The 22,965-nt window shown below is 41.6% G+C and overlaps 1 protein-coding gene across 1 annotated transcript in view; it reads right to left on the reverse strand.

The window, feature by feature from the left end:
• Positions 1-1,844: 1,844 nt before the first annotated feature.
• The window catches only part of gfod1 (glucose-fructose oxidoreductase domain containing 1), a 31,501-nt gene continuing 10,380 nt past the window's right edge, over positions 1,845-22,965 (reverse strand). The window contains exons 2-3 of the mRNA XM_046371511.1: positions 8,924-9,117; positions 1,845-8,740 (exon numbers count right to left, since the gene is read on the reverse strand). Of these exons, the coding sequence (XP_046227467.1) occupies positions 8,000-8,740; positions 8,924-9,117 (935 nt within the window). The 3' untranslated portion in view covers positions 1,845-7,999. The remainder of the gene's footprint in view (positions 8,741-8,923; positions 9,118-22,965) is intronic.

Raw genomic sequence — 22,965 nt, forward strand, 5'->3', positions numbered from 1 at the left:
ATATGCCTTTATAATGTGCTTTCTTCAACAGTGGCTTCTCCCATAAAGCTTTAACTGGTGAAGAACCTGGTCAACAGATGTTGTAAGCAGAGTTTCTCCCACCTCAGCTGCTGAAGCTTTTAACTCCTCGTAGTCATAGGTGTCTTGGTGGCCTCCCTCATTATTCTCCGTCTTGCACAGTCACTCTGTTTGTGAGGACGGCCTGCTCTAGGCAGATTCCCTTTCTTAATGATGGATTTAACTGAACTCCAGGGGACGTTCAGTGACTTTGGACTTTTTTTGTATCCATCCCCTGTCTTTCCAGTAAGCTTTTCTCTGAGTTATTTGGAGTATTCTTTTGTCTTCATGGTGTAATTGTAGCCAGGAATACTGGTTAACCAGTGACTGGACCTTCCAGACATAAATGTCTTTATACTGCAGTCTCTTGAGACACATTCACTGCACTCAAATTAAGATTTGTTTTTGTAAATTTTTGTCAAAATAGCCAAATTATATTGACCACGATTCCATTTGTAAAAGCAGTAAAAAGGGGAAAACAAGGAGGTGAATACTTTTCATACGCATTGTACGTACTCTATTTTAGTACCTTACATTTTGAATATCTGAAATAATATCAGCCTTGTATACTCACTTAGTCTATGTTCATACACTGCAGGCAGAAATGGCCAAAATTAGATTTTTTTTTCTCATGTGACTCAGATCTGTTCATTCATGATAGTATGAGTAGCACAAATCACATGACAGCTGATATTTTCAACTCTGATTTTGACCACATTCATATGTGATCCTAAATCAGATATCCATCTCATTCTTGCTGATGTGACTGCTGTGTGAATAATCAGATCAGATATAGTTTGGGGGTTGGTTCTCCCACTGAAATGCTCACATCACTGTTACATCATTATTCATCAAATGTCAGCAGTGGGGGATAAAGACAAATATGGAGGATCACAGCAACAACAGCTGAAAGACAGGAACTCTTCCTTCTTGCCATCAGTCAAACTGTCACCACATGACTGTTATCACAGCAAACAATTCAACAAATGTTGTAATATGGTGTGAATATTGGCCCTACAGAGTTGCATTGGACAGCTATATAAATGTAGCTTTTTAGAGATAAAAATTGATTTGGTCAGATTGCATCAGAAACCAATGAGAAAAGCATGTCCAAGTTAAATATATCCTTAAAAGACTGAGCTGAGAGATTCTTAACAGGTTGTCACTCATGAGCAAGGAGAAAACTACAGCTCCTGTTCTGTTGTGCTGTCTATGGTGCCACCTTGTGGACTGCGTATAGCTGCATACTCATTCCTGTACTGAAAGCAGGTGCTGCAAAGAGTAATGGGAGGGTGCCCCTACAAAGGAAGCAAGCAATACGTGTAATAGAAAGATGCTGCTGGTCCTCCCATTATATTTATATAACCACATTATTCTGGCCTGTCATTTGTTATACACTTAATCATATGGATCATGATCAGAAAACATGTTATCAAATAGTAATGTAATAGTACTACAAATGTGTAAAAATTGAAATATTTCTGCATGGGAGGATGTGAGACTTTCTGTTGCCTTATGGTAACAACATGCAGTAGGAAGGTGCGGCCAGCAGGGGTCAGCAGACACTATCATTATGTTTTCTGCAGCCAATGGGGAGCTTAACGACTCCTGCATATCAAAACATCTCTGAACAATAGCAGGTGTTACTGCATTGTTCACATTTTTATATCTTATATAATCTGAATATGGGAGAAAACACATGATGAAACAGTTTAATGGGATAAATGTGATATCAATTCAGTGAACTGTCACTGAAAGATATTAAATAAAAGATTAGATTAGAGCCATTATGCATGTACATCTTTTTTTATTCCATAGAAACTGCAGCATTAGACAAGTGCTGAAGCCATAAACCATGGTGCACACACTCACACGCAAAATGACACTTTTCTTTCCTATTTTCACACACACACACACACACTCTCACACATTCAGTCAATGCTGAGCACTGGTGCAGGGAGATGAGACAGTAAAACACTGAGTCAGGAGTAACACAGTCAATCAAAAAAGAAAAAGGGACAGGAGAGGCCATTTAACAGAAGTGCACATCACACTTTACAGCACACAGAGATATCGTAGGGGCTTTTATTTCTGTGACACAGACTGACCTCCTAAAAATGGCTGATGTAGTCCTTAACGGATAGAAAATATAAATTATTCCTACAGTAAGTACATTCTCTAGATTAAGACCCATAATATTTCAGAGCTCAAATTGCAGTATGTACAGGGGTCCATGCGTCCACAATATACATACATAACAATAAATATTGGATATAGTCACATTATAGCATCAAGATGGATATTTGTTTTTCTTCGAGCAAGGTAGAGAGACAGCATTCATAAACCAGCTGAGGAAAGGCATTCAGAACCTCTATCTGTCCTGTCATTAGTTTTTATTAAGGGGGATGCTTGAGAAGAGAAGAGAAGAGAAGAGAGGAGAAGATAAGATAAGAGAAGAGAAGAGAAGAGAAGAGAAGAGAAGAGAAGAGAAGAGAAGAGAAGAGAAGAGAAGAGAAGAGAAGAGGAAATGTTTTAGGGGAAGAAGCACCAGTGAGCTTGTACTCCAGGCTTCAACCTGACTCACAATAAAGAGAGAGAGAATGAGAGAGAGAGAGAGAAAGGGAGATAGCGACACAACTGATCTCAAGAGTTACCCTGTGAGAGATGTGAAACAGCAGATAAATGAATCAGAAAGCTGATCAAAAACCATTACCTTTCCCCACATTCACTGACTGAGTTCATCCTGTGACCAGTCAGTCAGAGAAAGAAGGGGGTGGAGCAGCAGTATGTGAAAGAAAGAGGTGAGGAGGCTAGTGTGTTACTGTGTGAGTGAAAATAAAAGAGAGGAGGGGGGAAAAAAAAAAAAAAAGACAGGACCTAATTTGGCAACGTGGCGTCCGATTGCTAAGTAACGGTCTCCGAGGGCAGAAGAAGCTCCTCTTTGAGGTTGTTCGTCTCCAAATTGAACAAATTTCACCCCACCTCCTCCACCTCCACCCTTGTCTCCTTCAGCCTTTCCTGAACGGTTTGTGAGTGCTGGCACAGCAAGAACAAGCAATTCATCGTCGCAACTGTTAGCAAACAAGGCAGTCAAAGTGCAAAGCTGGAACTGGATTCCTCCTGTGTTATTTTTCTGCAATGTCTTTTTCTAAAGCACCGAGCCGGCTTGTCCTTTACAGGCCACGAGCAGCAAGCTAAATGATTAAAAAGAAAAAAAAAAGTGGCTCTGGGCTACAAAATATGTACATCAGTATAAATCCATAAAGCACAGCATTTGTTTTAGGGAAAAGATGGGTGAACGAGCTTCAGCGTCCACACCGTTGCAAAGGCGACACAGCATAACATCACCTCAACATCAGGTTGATATCCAAACATGTTTTCAGTAAGCAATAAAAAAAAAGAAGAAACTATAATAATTCAACATTTAAAGGAAAACACAAGAAAATCGGTCATGGAAGCATTTGATGCTGCTGTCTTTGCTGTCTCTAAAATGTATGAAACGCTCATACTGTTATGTAGCTCATTAAAATTCCACTCATTAACTATTCAATGCTTCAGAGGCCACATATTTCCTCATCTGTTTCAGATTGCTGCCCACTGCAACTCGGAGATGAGTGCGACTCCATGCATAGCTGGGTTTTGATGTAAAAAGCCTTCACTAATTCAATTCACTAATAAGAATGAAAGTTCTCTAAGTATTAACGTTCTGATGTGACAGCATTGTCCCGCCATCAGTGTCACAGAATGTCAACACCAAACAAATAAAAGGCTAAATTAAATTCCTGCACTTTAGCGTTTCGCTACGTTGCCAAGTCTTCTGGTCTTGTGATGTTCTTAATTTGAAGCAGATGCTGATGACACATTTAGCACAGAGCATAAGCAGCTGGCTGAGGATGTGTCAGCTGAGCAGTCTAATTGCATCTCCAAGGAGGCAGACGGGTCTGTGCGGACATGGACAAACCTCCAGCCAGCATAGATACGCAAACCGGGAGTAAATCTATGTTTCAGACACTTAAAGGAACACAAGGAGTTTAAGCTAATGTTATGAGCCACTGTGGGGATACTTAATTCAATCTCAACACGAGACCTAAACCAATTTAAACATACTGGGTTTACTGTGAGCAGATCCTCCTATGCAGACTTGAGTGAAGAAACACTGTAAGCCACATTGTCATGGTCCACTAACAGGCGATGGAGATGAAAGAGAAGAAACAGATAAAGTCCTGATAATTTCCAGTTGTCAAGGAAACTCTTGAAAGAACCCTGTAATTTGGTTTAGGGAAAGTGATCAGTTGGGACATTTACGCGTACAATTAATTCCAAATTCCGAGGTAATCTTCAGACTGAGGATGCAAACGTGTAAAATTTGTCTCAAATTGTCTCAATTTGTCTCATTCCAAGTGAATGATTTGCTTGGGCTGTTGCAGTTATGCAGTTAATTGGACTTGCCAAAACAAACAGTCTGAGAACTTAATCTGCATTTCAACTGTAATTAGTACAAAATCTGTGGTACATTCAGGGAACTTTCAAGAATTTATTACCTAAATCTGAATTCTTCCTAACGACTACATCATGACATTGACCCTTGTGGTGAAGCTACTGAACATAATGATTATCTTTCAGCTTGTTTTGTGTGACCCTGTAAATCTAAATGGTATGACCTTTCTCCTGTGGCGTTAGAGCAGTGGACTAAACCATTTTCAAGGTTTACGGTGAGTATCCTCTTGTCAAGCATTTCCACTCCAGCTTTACTTTCTACATGTATCCACTCCCTTTCAAGTCAACAAATATAAATCAATAGATGAAAATGAACAGAAGCCATCGGCTGCATGTCTCTCAGCGCAGACACCCTGTACATGTCGATCAGGTCACTGGAGATCATTTACACGCAGACTCGAAAGCGCAGACGACTCCAGCACGGAGACATAAATCAGCCATGAATCCTATACGATACCCGACTGTCCCGTGTTTGTGTTTGTGAAATTCAAGGCTCAATTTTACTCAGGCCTCCTCACTCAGAAATCTTCATCGTGATGATGCCACGTTTGATATAAACTAGAAAATGGAATCCCAGAGAACGTCCAGGTTTAAATCACTGACTTCTGTTCTAGAAAGTGTTATCAGACAAACGGGGAAAGTCTATACGCAGATTTGATAAGGCCCTTGGTACACGAAGGGCATAAATATAACTCGAGTTATCTTACAGAGTGATAGCTTATCAGTGTCGGACTCTTTTTCAGGCAGATTGGTTAAGAGGGGTATTTCTTTCTGTTCTGTGTAGTCGATTGCACCACAGCGCTGACCGTAGTGTGAGCTGCTCTCAGCAAACCACATCATCAGCAGACGCATCATATCAAAACACAAAATAATAAAAGGGGTTAGAAATTACTATTGATTCCATGAGCTGGGAACAGTCACAGATGTTGATTTGCACTGGATGACAGTTATGTTGGCTTAGGACTGTGGTGATTTATGATGCATCTCAAGAGCAAACATAAAGCTTTTCATAACAGTGTTAACAGAAGAGTATTTTGGTCAATAATTCATAGAAGGGGAACTGTAAGAAGCTTGACGCTTCAAGGCCTCAGTCTGCTGTTAATCTCCCAATACAACGCAGGTCAGTCCACAAAACTTCAACAGCAAAAACAATGAATAAATAACCTTAACACTCAGCAAAACATGTTCCAGTTCCTTGGTTTCACGAATAAAATACATACAGTACTTGTTTAGACAAACGCATATTGTTGTTTTATAATATTATCATATGTACATTTTCAGTAGTTGTTACATAGATAGTATTTCAGCACACTTTAAGAACTCGAAACAACAAGAGGGGGAAGAGAGAGGCATTAAAAAAAGCAAATCAATTATTTGGCTTGTAGGTCAGTTCTTTCACTTGTATCGAGTGAAATATCAAACTGTATTTGCAAATATTTTCTGATATTTTCAGCTTTCTTATGTGATGGACGGATGGCACACGGCTCTGGCCTCTCACAGCAGACACCCTGTACACGTCTGTCAACAAGTGGCTGAAGTCCTGTCGCACTGAAGTTCTGAAGGCCAGCTGCCTTCATAATGTGTAAATAATGCCTTAAAGGATATGGGTGGTGATAGTCTATAGTTTTTCTTACTAGAGCACCAAATGTGGATTAGTCTACAGCTGAAAGCAGTCCCCAGTAACATATGCTAACATGTTAGAAAAATATCATTTAATTGAAGTCATGTTTCTGGCTACGTGATGAATGTAAGTCTATTAGTCATTCTCTTTTAATTAGTCTCCTGAGAGAAAATATCTGACTCTCCATAATGTTTGCCTCCTAATCGCAAACATCTGTCTTTGTTGCTTTATTAAAGCAGCAAACTGTGGCTGTATCAGAAGCTTTTTAGTGAAAAGAGCTGCCTGTTGTGGTTGCAAACATGCTTAATAAGAACAGTGAAACTGCAAACAACATTAAACACTGACCATCGCCATTTGACCTTTAAAAAAAAAAAAAAAGCATAGATAGGCTAAGCAACATATTGACTAGTGCAGATTTAAAGATATACTCGTTCAGTAAGAATCAACGGGCTTGGGGCTGAATGTCACAGACAGAGCGGGGCTTTCAAAACCTGCTCAGAAATCAATTTACGGGTTATTGTTTTTGGCTTTGCTGACATTAAAGAAAAAAACACGTAATATAACCAGTCTTATTATTTGACACCTCTAACAGAAACTAAGAGAAATGCTAATATCCACTGTCTGCCACACTGTGCTGCACAGTAAATTGGATGCCAGGTTAAAGGTCTAAACTGAACTTGCATGTGAAGCATACTGACCAGCCTGCATTTCACGGTGCATGTTAGCTTTATAAAGCATGCTATATCACTGTAACTTGATGCAAGTGTGACCAATCGCATTGCAATATGAGGATATTGCTCAGCGGACTGTACTAACATTCACACTCAAAGGTCACAGATATGCTCACATCACACAGACTTCTGTGTATTTTCTGGCCCTGCTTCATGACAGTAGAAAAAGCACAAAATAAGAAGAAAATCAAAGTATCGCTGGACTGGCCAATCATACAGGACGCATAAATTGATGTACAGGTTACTGTAACTGCATAAAGCCATACAGTAGTGTATTTTATCTCTTTACTCCAGGTTGGAAGTTACAACTACCTCTGCTGTAGACCACAACCTGGATATATTGCATACATGAACCAGAAGGTAAAACCTTCTGAAAAACCCACCAGCCAAACTATTGATTTCTCTTTTTTTTTTTCTTGTTTCACACATACAGATGAAGCCTACAAAGCAGACAGAGACTGAAGCCATCAAGCATATTGATTTTTCAAACATTCACGTGATAAAACTAACAAGTACTTCAGCTTAGAGCAACAACAGTTTTAACTAAGAGGACTGTCGTTCTTCCTTGGCTGTCCTCATTTGGACCCACAGTGTAAGGTGTCTTCCAGACCCAGTTATATAGAAGAGATGCTGAGATGAGAGGCTCAATACCATTACGGTCGAGAACAACACAGTAGTATTAATTTCACTCCCTGATCTGCCTCCACTGTAGGACTTTACCTTGTCCTTATTTTGTATGACTCAGATTTACAGGTGCATCTCCCTGGAAGGACTCAAGTCTTCTGTCAAAAGGGAAAAAACAGGAAAGGTTTCCTTATAAATAAAGGTTTGATTATTGATCACATTGCTTTTCCTCTAAGGCTGAGGCAGGGTATCGGGAAAGCATAACTCTCTGTATCATAGTGGTGTAACCTGTCTGTAACAATAACAATGCAGATTTGACAGTATTAAAATGAACCGGTGATGAATTTAAGGACTGAACGGTAGCTGTATGAATAAAGTTCCAACAATAATAGGGCTTTTGCAGTGCCATCTCCAGTTTTTCAGGTAACACTCGCATTCAGCCATTTCGAAGTGGCACATCAGCAGGACACTAACAGTATAGTGACATCCTACTCCGCCGCATGGCCTCGCTGATCAAATAGGCTGGGCTGATTTCTGGTTCTTCTGTCATCACCACAATGTTCTGCCACTCTCCGCTCTGATTGGACTTTTTGATGGTATCCACCACACAAAGAGCATACAGACAATCCTCAAAGGTAGCAGCCATTGTTAGAGGCCTCCCGTCCCACGTCCTCCTGTCATCCTGGTCCTGAAAGGCCTGCCGCACAGCCTGAATCATGCGGATCGTTCCGGTAAGATATGGGGATGGTATATCACTGAAGGCCTTCTCCGGTAAGGAAGCCTTTTCAAGAGGCGTGGTGTCTTTGAGTAGGAGTTCAGGACCTCCGCCGCTTCCTCCACCTCCACTGTTCTTCTGTCCATACAAGTCCGTCCCCATGACAGTTAACCTTCCGACGGTCCCCACGACGATCACCTCCTGCCGAAACTCTCCAGGCACATTGAAGTTGAGCGTGACAGTGCAGCAGGCGCCTCCCTCCAGTACCATCTGGAACGTGCAAAAGTCATCGCTGGTGATCTGGCGGATGCCCCGAATGTGATCTGTTTGTTTGACAAATGTCTTGAGGAAACCGTGGACTTTTGCTGCACGCTGACCGGTCAAAAATGTAAGAAGATCAATGAGGTAACTGCCCACTGAATGCAGACCACCACCTCCCATCAGGTCATCACAGCTCCAGTTGTATTTCTTCCCCAGCAGGCTACCGCTGTGGACCTTTAAGGCAAAGAGAAAAAGTAGTGGCTGGAATTGTTATATTTGTACACTAGTATTTTTTCATTTGAATGTCACAAGGACAACTAAGAACAAATAAAGGACACATCTTGTGTCAGAAAGTACCAAGAAAGCAACAGAAAAATCTATATTTTAAAAAACAAGTCTTTGCAGTTTTCGACATACCTGGGCCTCACAGACCAGAAGTTCTCCAATGTAGCCTTCCTCTAACAACTCCTTCATTCGGACAAAGGCTGGCAAGAAACGCAGCACATTTCCCATTATGCTCAGCAACTTTGGGTAGTACTGGGCTGCTGACATCATCCGGAAGGCATCCAGAGGCGTTGCTGTCCGGTCACAGATCACATTCTTTCCAATACCTTATAAAAGACAGGAGAGACAGTTGAGAATAAGCCAAGTGTAATTTACTGTTTACCATGTACAATTAAATTGTTTTGACAGTACTGTTCTCCTTTTCACTGTCAATGTAAAGATGAATAGAGAAGCTGGGGCACCAGAGACGATGAGAAAGAGAAGTAATGTGTTCAGCCTTGGCAATACTTGCAGACATAATATCCTCTTGTGCATGAAAACATCCCCTGAAGAAACAATGCAGAGCTGCAAAATGTGGCAACTCCCAGAATAGCTGACTCAAGAGTTCCTAAACTTTCTGTACTTTCTCCCATGAATCATGGGAATTTTATGTCAAAACATGGTTCTTCCAAAAAGATTACACAAAAACCCATAAAACATACATGCACTGTAAAATAGTGTTGTCCACAGGCTAAGGCTAACAGGGAACATGCTTGTCTAAAACATTTTGGGTAATAGAAAAACAGGAAAACTCCTTATTGTTGTTTCTGCTAAAATGAACAGATATTTGTGAACATCCAAATCTACTTTGACAATCAAAGCCCTCAGTCTTGCAAGGACAAAATCTGAATCCCTGAATGCATTTTACAGGGGCTTTAATGTCAACAGGCGAGCAATATGTTGCATATGTTGCAACTGTGTGATGAGATTACGAAGCTCAGACAGTTCAGACAGGCTTCGCTGGTATAACCGGAGGCCTGAAGGAAGACTGATAAAAAGATTAGCACAAAAGGTGCAAGGCAGAAAGAAAGGAAGAGCCTGTAGAGCCTGTAGACATGAGTATGAAACCTAATTAAAATCACTTCCAGCACATTAAAAGGCCCACTGGTGCCAGGAACACCCAAACACAACAGTAAGAGGGCTAGCAATAATGTGAAGAGAGATGGACAGAAATAATACTATGTTAGGGCATTTCCTTTGTACCAGACAATCGACTGGAAGGAGACAAACAGGAATCAGTGAATGGCATCCAAAATGCATCATTATCTGGTTTTGAACCTGACCCTCACAGGAACATGACCTGTTCCTCATCATCTGTTCAGTCATTTTCATTTTTATTTTTTCAATGAACTAACTAATCATTCAAAAAGTCCATCACGGTTTCCCAAATTTCTGATGATGTACTGATGGAGACATGATACTATTCAAGAAAGCTGTTCAGATGTGAGTAATGGCAGATTTTCTTCAAACAACAGCCGAAGCCTGAAGTGAACCTTTAGGTTTCCTTAGAACTAGAGACTGGATCTGAAGATGTTATCTATTCAATCCAGTGAAAGTTGCTTGCCTGGTAGACGTATCAAAAAAGTTTTCTTCACTATAATGGTAACACAATACGAGAAGAGTCATAAAGTCAGCAAACCGACTCAGGTTATAGCCATTATACAGCAACATCTACATTACCTAGCATTAGCCTAGTCCTGTTGGAGTCTGTCCACTTAAGGAGAGAGCCTAAATGCTTCTCATTTAAAGGAAAGTGGCTATGCCCTGCTCACTATCAGCAGTGGGGCAGTTAACATGCTTTTGCCTGCCAAGTAAAACTGAAAAATGCAAATCTATGATTGGTGAGAAACCTAGTCATAGTGGGTGTATTTTAAACAGGAAGGAGCAGCAATGGACTCATTCAAGAACAGACTTGGACTAGGACTAGAAACACAAAGGTGAGATTTATGCTTTATATTAGGCTGGTTTCAGTGTATGCTTTGGTTTTATGTTTGAGAAGGTTTCAAAGAAGAAGAATAATGGTTTAGTTTAGGAAACGTATGGTTAATATCCCCACCTCCGATAAAGAATAGTGCACATTCTAACATGAGCCACCACGAGGTACTGGTCATTACAAAACAAGAGGCCTGGGCCACAGGACTGAAAAGAAACATACTGGCTGGCTAAAGCTCTAAGATATCTAAGGACAAAACTTTATTTGGACCAACATTCCAACTAGATCTTCTTTTGTGGACATTTGTATATCCTGACATTTGTCTATCCTCTGGAGTATGAAAAGCAGTATGTCACTTCACTCCGAGTCCTGGCTGAGGGTTGAGGGTGGAGGGGTTGTTTTGGAAGTGAAACTTCCCATGCTAATCTGCCATTAGCTTCTATCAGCCAGGCAAGGAAATTAATCCCTCTGACCCAGTTCTGAGGAGCGCTGTGGGAGCCCCCACCTACACTCAACCCATACAGACACACAAAGCCAAGCAACAACAGTGTACCACCACCTCCTTCTTTTTGGCAATAACATACACCACATATACCGGAAAGATGCACTGACCAGAGAAAGACCTCTCTGGGTCATGCTACATGCAACAACCTCTTGAGTGATTAATTGGCACTCAGCGAGCTCAGTGTCTTTATAGAACAATAGCTTGGCTAGCTATTAAAATGCCTGAAAATACAGATTTCACTCAATTTCCAATGCTCAAATGCATACATACATGTCTCTTCAACTTGGTCATTAATCAAAATTATTTCAGCTAAATAATAATAAAGCAATGACAGTATCATTCCAACTCATGGCCATACTGGCCTGTCTCCTTGGTGTCACATTTAAAGAGATAAAAACAGCTGCTCTTCCTTTCGCTCCTCAAGCACAAAGCTCTGAAAGGTCAAGGCAGGCTTAGACAGGGCAGCCTGTTGAGTCATCAGAACTACTCAGCCACAGCCTCCATCAAACAGTGAAAGGATGTGTGTGTGTGTGCGTGTGTGTGCAGATGAGTGCGAATATACCTGAACACGAGGGAAAGTCACTACAGCTACTTGCGGTAAACCAACAGTTGGCAGAGAAACTGACATTTAGAGTAAAGTGACATTTACACAGCAGAGACAAAAAGCAAAAAAAGAGAACAAAAAAGGGGGAAGGAGTGGAGTGTGAGGGGTTGGGGGGGTGAAAAGAGTTGAGTGATCATAAAAGGAAGAGAGAAAAGTGAGAAAGTAAAAGGCAGCATGTGTCCATCTAACAACTCGTGTGGAAGATGCTTTGAGAGACAGAAAGACGTGATGCTCCCACAAACGTTTCCACACCTCCTTACACACAGCTGTTCTTATGAGATAATGCTTGACACAAATGAAGCCAGGATAAGAGTCAAGTCAGATCCCTTGGTGACTCAAATCATTGCAGTAATGTGGACCACATACCAGACACAAAATGGAAATTGCAGATTTCAGTTTACTCATAAACACATGTGGTCATGATCATTGGTGGGTGACTGAAGGGATGAGTGCATAAGCGTTGCAGAAATGCATTCTGTCTGCAAGGGGCTGGGTAGTATGCTCCACCTGACGTGTTTATTGAATGGTTGACCAGTGTCTGACCCCCACCTCCCTGCACACAGACACACAAAACAACACAACCAACACCAGGACTTGGAGGCTGTATTTTTTAACCACTGAAGAAAGATAACGGTCATCACATTTTGAGTGTGGGCATTTAGAAGAGTTGCAAATGACTTGTTATAAGGACTGTTTTTTTTCTAAGGTGAGCACAATATGACATATACAGCATTACAAAATATATAGACCAGATGCTGGGTGCAACCAAACAATCAGATGAGAGCATGACTTGTTTAAGGTTTTGCTTCTATCAGGTTCAGCCATGGCAATTAAAAACTGCATGACTCAGTCATTTTGACTACATTCATAGTAAGGCCTGACACTGGAGAGCCAGGGCCAGTAAAAAAAAAAAAAGTAGCACCAGTAACTCTGTGATAGCTGGGCCAAAGTGGAGCTCAACTCACAGGTAAAGTTCCTGGCCCAGTGGGAGAGCAGTAATGGAGCAGAAAAAAACCTCTAGCACAGCAGCTCAGTCCCAAAACATCAATAATTCATGTACAAGACTTATCTAACCAAGAGACTTTAAAGACAGAGAGAAAGCCAACAGCCATCATTACAGCAGAATTAAGGGTAACAAGGGAAAATTGATAAAAACTGATTAATTTAAAAAAAAAAAACTTGACATACATACAACTTAATTTGTGTCAGATAAGGTTACTCTAAACTCATTATTGAAACAGGAACATTTAGGTAATATTGTGCTTTATTTTATTTATTTATTTTTTTTTTACAGCGGAGAAGAAGCATGAGGTGTCTTGTACAGCATGAGGAACATCAGACATTTTGTAGAACAGGTGTTGCCTGTCCACAGTTCATGTACATCAAACTGCTTTGTAAAATTGGAAATGCTTCCCTCAGCACTCTTCAGGTGCATTCAGGTGCCTTCAGGTGCCTTCAGGTGCCTTTGATGTGCAGACTACTGGCATCCTGTCAAAGCGAATCAGCTAACCTCACAGGCTGAAATCACATCCCGCCTGCCGTCTCGCAGACCTGAGGCCTCAAACAAAGTGGTCAATAGAGCTATGTGCTGTCGCCGACAGTCAGGCCCTTTTCTTCTTAAAGCACCCAGTCGCCACTTATTTGTCATTCCAACTTAATAATTTGTTAGCAAATATTCTGCTCATGATCACCTGCTGAATAAAAGAAAAAATTAATTCCTTAATCTCATTAAAGAGAGAGGGGGAGGAGGAAAGAGAGCCATTATGATAAATTGGATGGAACTGATGACTCTGTGAATCATCATTAAATGTGTCATGTGCAGCATGTTAGCATCATTACGCTAAGCACCAGCCATTGCACAGTAACTTTAAACAAATGCCAAGATTGGCATCTTGTTACACTGGTCAGCTTTGTCAGGAAATCTGCTGAACACTACAACACATGCAGAGGGTACTGATCAAAAATTAGGCAGATAAAAAAAGTGAGATAAAGTGAGATATTATAAGGGGCAGACTCTTTAACTTTGAGTATGCAGAGGACAGATGTACGCCATAAACATACAACACTTACCATACATTAACTGCCATTTATAATAAACAGGATGAGCAGTGACAATGAATTGATGCATACTGCCAACACCGTATACATTTGGTATTCTATATGATGAGTGACATTATGAAGATTAAAAATAAGATGAGAGACAGAATCTCATTTGTTTAGTGTGTGAGATTTTTTAGTGATTTTTTTCTTTCTGATCGTCCCATGTTGCCTGGCTTCAGTATAGGTCATAAACCCCTCCCCCTCCGTATCAGCAGAGGGAAAAAAAACTCAAATTACACATGAAATAAATTTACATTTTTCTCTCTGATTTGTTCAGGCGAGCTTATGGGTGGGAACTCGGCCCAGTTGCTCCACCTCCTGGTCTCTGACGTGCAGAATCTGGCTCTGAATGGTGTCATCACCATATTTTGGCTTCATTTTATGTAGTGGGAGGAAGTAGAAGACACATTGTCCATTTTTATATACGTCAAAGATGCAAACAGGTGAATAACTGTGAGAGTTTTAGTCTTCCTACACAAAGATGCTTTCTCCCTTTAACTGAAGCATATCTATCCATCCATCCATTTTCTCTACCGCTTATCTGTCAGGGTCGCAGGGGGACTGGAGCCTCTCAGCTGAATACGGGCGAGGGGCGGGGTCAATCGCAGGGCCGATACACAAAGACAATCACACATGCACACACTCACACCTAGGGGCAACATAGAGTAGCCAGTTAACCCAAAGTGCATGTTTTTGGGATAGCAGAACAGGTAATAGTCTTTCTTTTTGGTAAAATCACACACAGTGGCAGAGAGAGGAGCAGAGACAGGGAGAGACTCACAGAGACAAAGACAGGCCAAGAGAGAGAGAGAGACAGAGGGGGAGAGGGAGAGAGAGAGAGGGAGAGAGAGAGGGAGAGCAGCTGCATCACTGCGAGTGACGGCCAACTCCCTCCAGTCCAACGCTCCGCTCGGCTCGCTGCCACACACATCATGTGGGCCTCGCTGCATGGCTCCAGTGTATTCTACTGAACACCAGTGTTCACTGCAACACACACACACACACAATTGGGATTTGAAAGTAGCAAGATAAGGCTTTAAGTGTGTGTGTGTGTGGCAGAGGGAACACTATTGCTGCATGAGGTTTAATGTGTTCACACCTTCAGTGATAGTGAGCAGGAACGGTAACGCTGAGGAAGGAAAGACTGGAAGTTGCGGCTGTGCAGGAAGGTCAGGCTGAGGGTAAGTGAGGGTGAGGCTCACATATTTTTTCTTGACAGCAAAGCTAACTTGTCTAGCACGTAATTACTCATTGCTTATTGTTGTACATCTCATGATAGCGGGATGGTAATGATCCATGGCAACTGTGATGCAATACACTTTAATACCTCTACCCTGCTCTTTTCTTTAGAAGCACATTACCAACATTCAAAGACCATGCATTTCTGTGCTACACTTCAGTGAAATCCATCTTTAATGCAGCCCAGTAGCAACAGCTGGAACAGAGGGAAACCAGGTGGATTAAGAAGGATGCTTCATCATGACAGGCTACACAATAGACCCTCCGTGTCAGGATGCCAGAAACAGAAAAGCCAGGGAAACCGGTTGGGACAAATAGCCATCTGCCACGCTGTGTTGTGCACGTGCTCCTGCAGGGCGAGGGTCAGGAGGAGGAGCTGCTTAAATTCCTACATACTGATGAAAATGATCTGCAGAAACACAGCATTCATGAGTTACATGCAGTACTGTATAGTATCATGTTGAGATGAAAAAACTGCACTGGATCAAAAGACTATGTGACTATAGGACAAATACACACGAGTATGAAGATCCCCGCAGCTATCGGCTGCCTTTAGCATATTTTAGCCAACTGTTCTGGTTTTACAGCCTGCAACTTAATTGTTTTTAGTTCAGCCTCACTGTTAATCAGCTCTCTTTGCAGCAGCAGCAGGAGCAACATGCAGCTGTTTTGTGCTAACTGTACTCTAACCTGCTCTGCACCAAAAAGCAGACAACGTTAGCGACTGATGAACACAGTGAAGCATTCAGCTGCTAAAAAGGCAGATATTTTCTCAGGAGATGGTGGAGACTAAAACAGAGGAGCTGTGTGGAAGCCCAGTGGATGTAAGGGAAGAGCCTGACGGTGCGTTCAGTGGCTCAACTGTTTGCCTCTCTGCTTTGAAAAACAGTCTGTGGTTCTCTAGCAAATATGTGTGTGTGTGTGTGTGTGTGTGTGTGTGCGCGCACGTGTCTGGACACTGTGATGCGCGCATGATTACACAAGTGTATGAAGCTGTGTGTGGCAGTGCTGAGATCACACAAAGGGAAGCGAGCGGGCCCTAAATATCACAAAGCATCCTCCACCACCGAAGCACTGGAAAAGTAATTAGCTTGGTCTATTAATCCAGTGGAGGTGGAAAAGCTCTGACACAGACACACACAAACACACACGCAAGCACGACTGTAATCAAACGAGGCATTTACGAATGTTCAAAGAAAGGCTACTAACTGATCCTTGTAGACTGCCTGCTTTGTGTGGTCTGCTTGATAACAAAAATTAAAAGTAAAGCTTAAATAACGTCAGCGCAGTATCTATAAAAACATAATTTAGGACCTGGTATGGTTGTGATATGATGTCAAGTTTAGGATGTCTTGTACGTGTTAGAATACAAAACACTGGCTATAATAACCATGTAAAAAAGCTTAGTACGCACTGGCTTCAGTACAGGGGAGCAGACACTTGGAGAGACACGCCAGGCTCATCTTTCTGCTGATTATCCCAAATTAAATTTAGCTTAAAGCAATTACAAAAAGAGGAGGGGGTAGAACAGAGAGGCAGACACGGGGAGCTATACATTCTCCCCGGCATATAGCTCTTTTGCTGGAAGTAAATCACAGAAAACAAGCTTCCTGCTCGCTAATTTGCCTTTATTGTGTGACTGGCATGCATTCCCAGTCTGGAATTAGCATGTAAATAGCAACCTTGATCGCGTTGATGGATGAACACAGTTTGACTTTCTGCCGCAGCGGAAGCAAAAGCTGTTAAGCAGGAGTTTATCGTCTGCTGCCAAGTTTACTGGGATTCAGTGGGTTTTTCTTTGTGTTTCAATGAAGTGTTGAGATGGACAATCGGTGTGGTCACCTTAGTGCAAAGGGGCTGACTTGCATTCCGTCTTTTTTTTTTGTGGTCAAAAATATCACTGTAAGCAGCTACTGGGCAGTTACCAACGGCATCATTAACGTTAGAGGTAGTCAGTTACATCAAAATATCGTCAGATGTGAATGACTAGCAATTCCCTTCACTTTCTGTGTGAACAAAAGCACAACACCAATTTGTTTAAACGAGGAAGATGGGTAACTGCTGAGTCTCATTCACAGGTAGTCAAATACTAACGTTTTGGGTCGGTGATGCCCAGAATCTATGGTGTTTTTTTTTTAAGTGTAGCACACAGATAGAAGCCTTGTTTGCTGCAATTTCTCCAATTTCTCTCTCTCTCTGTCTGTGATGTTAAAATTTTCCAGAACACCTTTAATAAGCGCCAGGAAATATGTTTCCTTCTGGTCAGGTAATAGCAGTAACCATGCAAAACAGTATTCAGTCGAAGGTTGTTAAGATTAAACTACTAGATAGATACTACTACTACTAGATACTAGATACTAAAAAATGCATAAAAAAATGATACTGCATACTTCTGTTGATACCCTGGCAAAAAGGATCAGAAAGTCTTCAGCACATAAATATAAAAAAAAGTTACTTACTCTTGACAACTTTACTGTTAATGTTAAAACAGCAGCAGGTTAGGGTGTGTATTGTCTGCAGCTTCAAGTCCATTAGTGGACAGCAGAACTACGAATGACGACAGGCATTAGTCTCACTCGGTCGGTTTTCCTGTTCGGCTTAATGCCCTTGAGTTGCAAGGATTTTAGCATTCCTAAATGTGTTTAAGTGCTGCCATTAACCTCTGCACCAGACCAGCTCTCTGGCTACTATGGAGATGAATAGTAACTAAAGGAGTGGCTTCTGGCCATGAGGGTCTTAATGCCTGTACCGAAAACACATGCTAATGATGCTAATGGCGTGCTACGTCAGCACAGATGGGCTAGGTATCTTTTCTTATCTGATGACGTTTCAAGTATCCACGGTGGTGAGCAAACCAGATCGTGGTGTTCTGCATAACAAGGTGTAGCCATTGAACATACAGTATACACATTTAAATCACAGCTTGCTTTTAAAACACTTCATATTGTAAAAACCGACCTACTGCGATTTAAACATGCAAAGTGAGTGTGTTCGCGTGTGATCGGGCCTCCACCTGCACGCCCCCCCCCCCCCCCCCCCCCCCCACCCCCCGTGATTCTCCAGGGTCTAATTAACTGCTGAGCTGAACTGCTACCCCTCCTTCACGATCGCTCTGACACACACAGAGCACCCTAATCAGCACACTTCCCCTCACAGCTTGTATGGTAACACTGAGAAAAATCAAACATGGCTGCCAAGACGGAGCTGTCTGCCTCTTCACAAAGATTCATTTCAGACCCGCCCTTTACTCTCGGAGCAGCCTTTATTTGCTATTGTCAGGTATAGGTCAAGCAGAAAAGGCTGCCCACACACACTTCTTGTTTTTGATCATGTAATCGCATAATTGATTGATGATTTAAAGAGCAGTTCAGCTTGTTTACATACTACTGATTGGTTAGTTCTTATTGCTTTGCAGAAATTACCCTTACATTCTTCTGTGTACGTGTCCTGATTCATTCATTTGCACCACAGGGTAATGTCAGATCATTACAAGCTGTTTTTTGAAGGGGGGTGGGGGGGGGCAATTTGCCACAAGACTACACACATGTCTGAGGAAAAGCTGCAGTGAACAACACCTACTGAGACTGCCAGTTGTCATCAATAATATATGGGTAAATGACTCTTTGTCCCATAGTAACAGACGAGTGACTGCTTCTAATGTTCTGGTGACAGAGTTGGCCCCAGTAAGTTCTATTGAAAGCAGCAGTGAGGTAAGTGTGTGAATAATAGATGGTTAAACATTGCACTGATAGGAGTATTGATATCGTGATGCTTTACCTCAGGGGCTACACAAGAGACCAACCATACACAACATCGTATTAAAGCTACCTGTGAAACGTGGATCCCTTATGATCCCAGTTGAAATCCGTCCATTTTACCAAGACAATCACAGAAGCTATTTTTTTTTTAAAAAAAAACATGAACAACACTTTAAAGGAACGTGCCATTCACACAGGAACCATTTACGTTCGCCCTTTACCTGGACAAAACCTGAGATATGACATCAGATAAAACATCTGAATAAAACTGTGATTTCTGTGAATGTTATTTTTCTTCTTCTCTGCTTGATAATGTGAAATGTAAATATAAGAATAATGTGTTTCCTTCTTTTTTTTTTTGTTATCGGAGAGAATCTTGCTGTATTTTGCAGTGGACACCATGAGGGACGGTCCAAATGACACACAGGTAAAAGTCACTCACCAGACTCTTTTTTAAGGCGAATGGGATAAATAAGCAGTCCAAATGAATATGTATTGTGGGATTTTTTTCACATGTGCAGCATTTTCGAGGCTGCCTGAATAGTCAGAGTACCATACCATACATAATTAGACACGAGATCCATCCAGGATCACACTGCGTCCTCATCCCCATCTCCTGGATTCTTTACAAACGTGAATTCAGAAGCAAGAAAGGAAAAGGGGGCGCTCTTTCAGTTGATGAGAGATGGAGGCTTTTGGGACATTTGAGAAAAGTCAGGCTTTGACAAGCATGACGTGAGCTCAACCGCTCTGTTCTGGTGGCTTCTATCAGGGCCATGAAGGGCATCATTGTGTCGGACGAGGCTGCTGAGGAGGGAATGAAGGAGGTGATGCGAGGAAGCTCTGAATACTAATGTGTAGCACAGAGCTAATAGTTACTGGCCAATTAAAAGTGATGCAGTTTTTTCCATACATGCACAGCTGTGAGCAGTAATACACATCATGACTGATGATGATCTTTGTGCAGTTGACTCCTAAGCTTACTACCTTCATACTGTGTGCTGACAGAGACCACAACAAGTAGAATAAAGAGAAATTCCACCTTTTCAACTAAATCCAACAAATCCAGGTTTCAGGAACAGTCACGACATGCAGTCTGGAGATTTAGCATGTTGAGAGGATCATTGAGAACCAACACTGACACGAACAGGAGGGAAAACACTCGCTCAGTGACCTCACACTGTAATAAAAGACAGCGAGTGCTCATTAATAACAATTAATGCACTGAGACAAATGGCAGTCCAAGTGATTTCAGACACAAACTAATGGACGGAGACATCTTCACCGAATCACGGTCACCACAGGGCGATGGCGCTCCCTCTGAGCGGCGGTAAGGCTCCCCTGTTACCCACCTCACTGTCAGGGCTGTTCTGCACAGGAACAGAGACTGATGTACCTCTCTTTTTAATGCAGTAAAAACAGGGAAAACTCACTGGTGCTGGCAGTCTTATAAGGACTGTTGTCGGGATGTAAAAATGGCATCCTCCACGGCTGTAACATTACCTAGCTTAGTTAGCTTGGTTAGCTAGACTCTCATTCATGAGTAAATGCACATTATTAGCATAATATTTAGCAAATTGAGGCATTTTGTTATTTTCATCAAATATAGTTCATTTTAACAGGTCATTTTTTAGCATGCTTATGTAAATTTAGTCAGTTATTTCAGTTGGCTTTGTACCAGTTACTGGGAATTAAGAGCTAATCTTTTCATAAAAAATACTTTGTGTGGTGCGAACCAGTTCCAGTTCAATGAGGTTTGGACTCACTAAGAGCTGGTGCAAGAGGCTCCTGGTCATTTTACAAAAGACAAAATTTTACACACATCACTCTGACAAGAATATCATATAAAATGTGAAATGTCATTGATATCATAGCCAAGGGGAAACAGTGTTTCCTGTCTCTATAAACAACCTGGAAGCTGGAAACCTCTACTCAGACATGACACATAACAGTCTGTGGGGCCTGCACTCTGAGGCTCTGAATCACGAACATGGCTCCGAGATCAACTGAGATGACCTCTGCCAACTATTGACACGTTGCTGCCCTTTGAGACAGCATGACAAGCTGAAATACTGCCTTTCATACCTCTTTTTTGCCCACTGGTTTCAGCCACAATTGGATTTGACTGGCCGTATCCTGGCTGCTTTGGAGGATATAACTCACTTTGGCTGGCTAACAGCAGACAGGGAACCAATACAATGATTCATTTATGTGTGGCTCTTGTGAGAGTGAGAGATAAATACGGTAAAAATGCAAAGCACTTCTCCAGTGAATGTGCAGCAAACAAGCAACCAACACGCCAGAAAAAAAAAATATCTGTACTCCTGGTAGACACAGTACAGTCAAACATGCGTGTCATTAGACAAAAAGATTGTGATTGTCAAAGTCTCTTGAGAGATCCAGATGTGCTGTTGCCATCACTGAAGAATACACACTCCACTACAGCTGTGTTGTCTGTGTGTAGATTTGAACAGCGACTGAGTAGATATGGTAAACTTTGTCTTCTACTGTAAGCAAACCATGAAATCATTTGCATCTTTCCATGCTGATCTAAACCCAGAGCTCATTATCATAACAGAAGACAGCGTGAACGTGAACCGACCTCAGCTTCGTTTTTCAGCCTCTCTTTATAATATCTGCACTATCAGGAATCATTTTAGCTTCTTTACATTGTCCTTAAGTAGCCCAAAACAAAAAATAAACAAATGTTGGCAATGTAAGTTTCTGTAAACCAGTTGAAACTTCACTTTTGACAAGCTGAAACTTTATGTTTCTTTATGTTCGATAGCGAAATAAGTCATTTTGAGGAGGCTGCAGCGCTTTAAAAAAATGGGAAGAAGTCTTTTGGGGCAAGGGCGCTCCCTGAGGCCGGTTCCTGAGCAGCAACATCACAGACCCACCGTCTACTACCTGCCCAGCACCAAACCCAGGCAAAGTTATCATCTAGCTGGTTAACATAGTGGGGAATTTAGAAGTTAAAGAGTCAGATATGTGCCCCAGGATTTAGAGACCAAACAAGAACTGAAAAGAGAGAAGCCAAAAACTTCAATTTAGTCTGCTTTAACGCATAGATATGAAAGATTAAAATCGACCTTGTCATTGCACTCTCAAAAAAAAGTGCAATACTTTCAACTATTCCTTCGAACACTTGGGATTGAGGTGGCTGCTTCAAGCACCTGCAGAAACATACATCGTTTTTATCATTTTATTTTATTTCATTCAGTTCAGTTCATTCAGTATATCATTCAGTTCTACCAGCAGCTGGACCTGCTTCACTGCTGTTTCTGGTCCTGACTTTACATCCCTGCGGCTGACTAACTGACAAGCTAGTTGAGTCAGAGGAAAAACCGCCGGAATATACTCAGGCCCATGCTGCAGTATGACTGAGTCATGCATGACAACAAGCCGGATGCTCTTTGTGGCAAAAAATGAGGAGGATGGAAGGATGTGAGCCATTCAGTAACAACATGAACTGAGATGATATTTAAGAAATGCAGAGATACAAAAGAAAGAAGCCGAGGGGGGTCCCATCACTGGGAACAAAACCTGCTCAGTCCATCTTTCCCTCATTCCACCTCTGCCTTGGACAGTAAATTCTTCTTCTTCTTCTTGAGCCTTTATTTTAACTCGGAAATACACTGAGATAGAGGCCTCACTTACGATATAGACAAAAGATCTGGAGAGCAAGAAACACAAAGCCTAGGTAAAATCAATAACACCAAATAAAGAAAATGGTAAATCCTTAGGGATAAATAAAGCAAGTAAAATTTAAAACAGATGGATCAGCTAAAAACAGAATTAAATTCCATGACTCCTGACCCTGAGCTCAGAGAGAGAGAGATCATGAAACAATACATTTCTTGCTGTTTAACAGGAAGTGATTGAGAAGAATAGCAAATGTTACACAAATACACCATTTCCACGTACTGCATGCTCAACAGGAAGCGAGACACACATCGCTGTGGTATACCAAAATATCACTTCCTGTTGCAGTCT

The sequence above is a fragment of the Scatophagus argus genome, chromosome 18 (assembly GCF_020382885.2).
Source record: "Scatophagus argus isolate fScaArg1 chromosome 18, fScaArg1.pri, whole genome shotgun sequence".
NCBI classification, from domain to species: domain Eukaryota; kingdom Metazoa; phylum Chordata; class Actinopteri; family Scatophagidae; genus Scatophagus; species Scatophagus argus.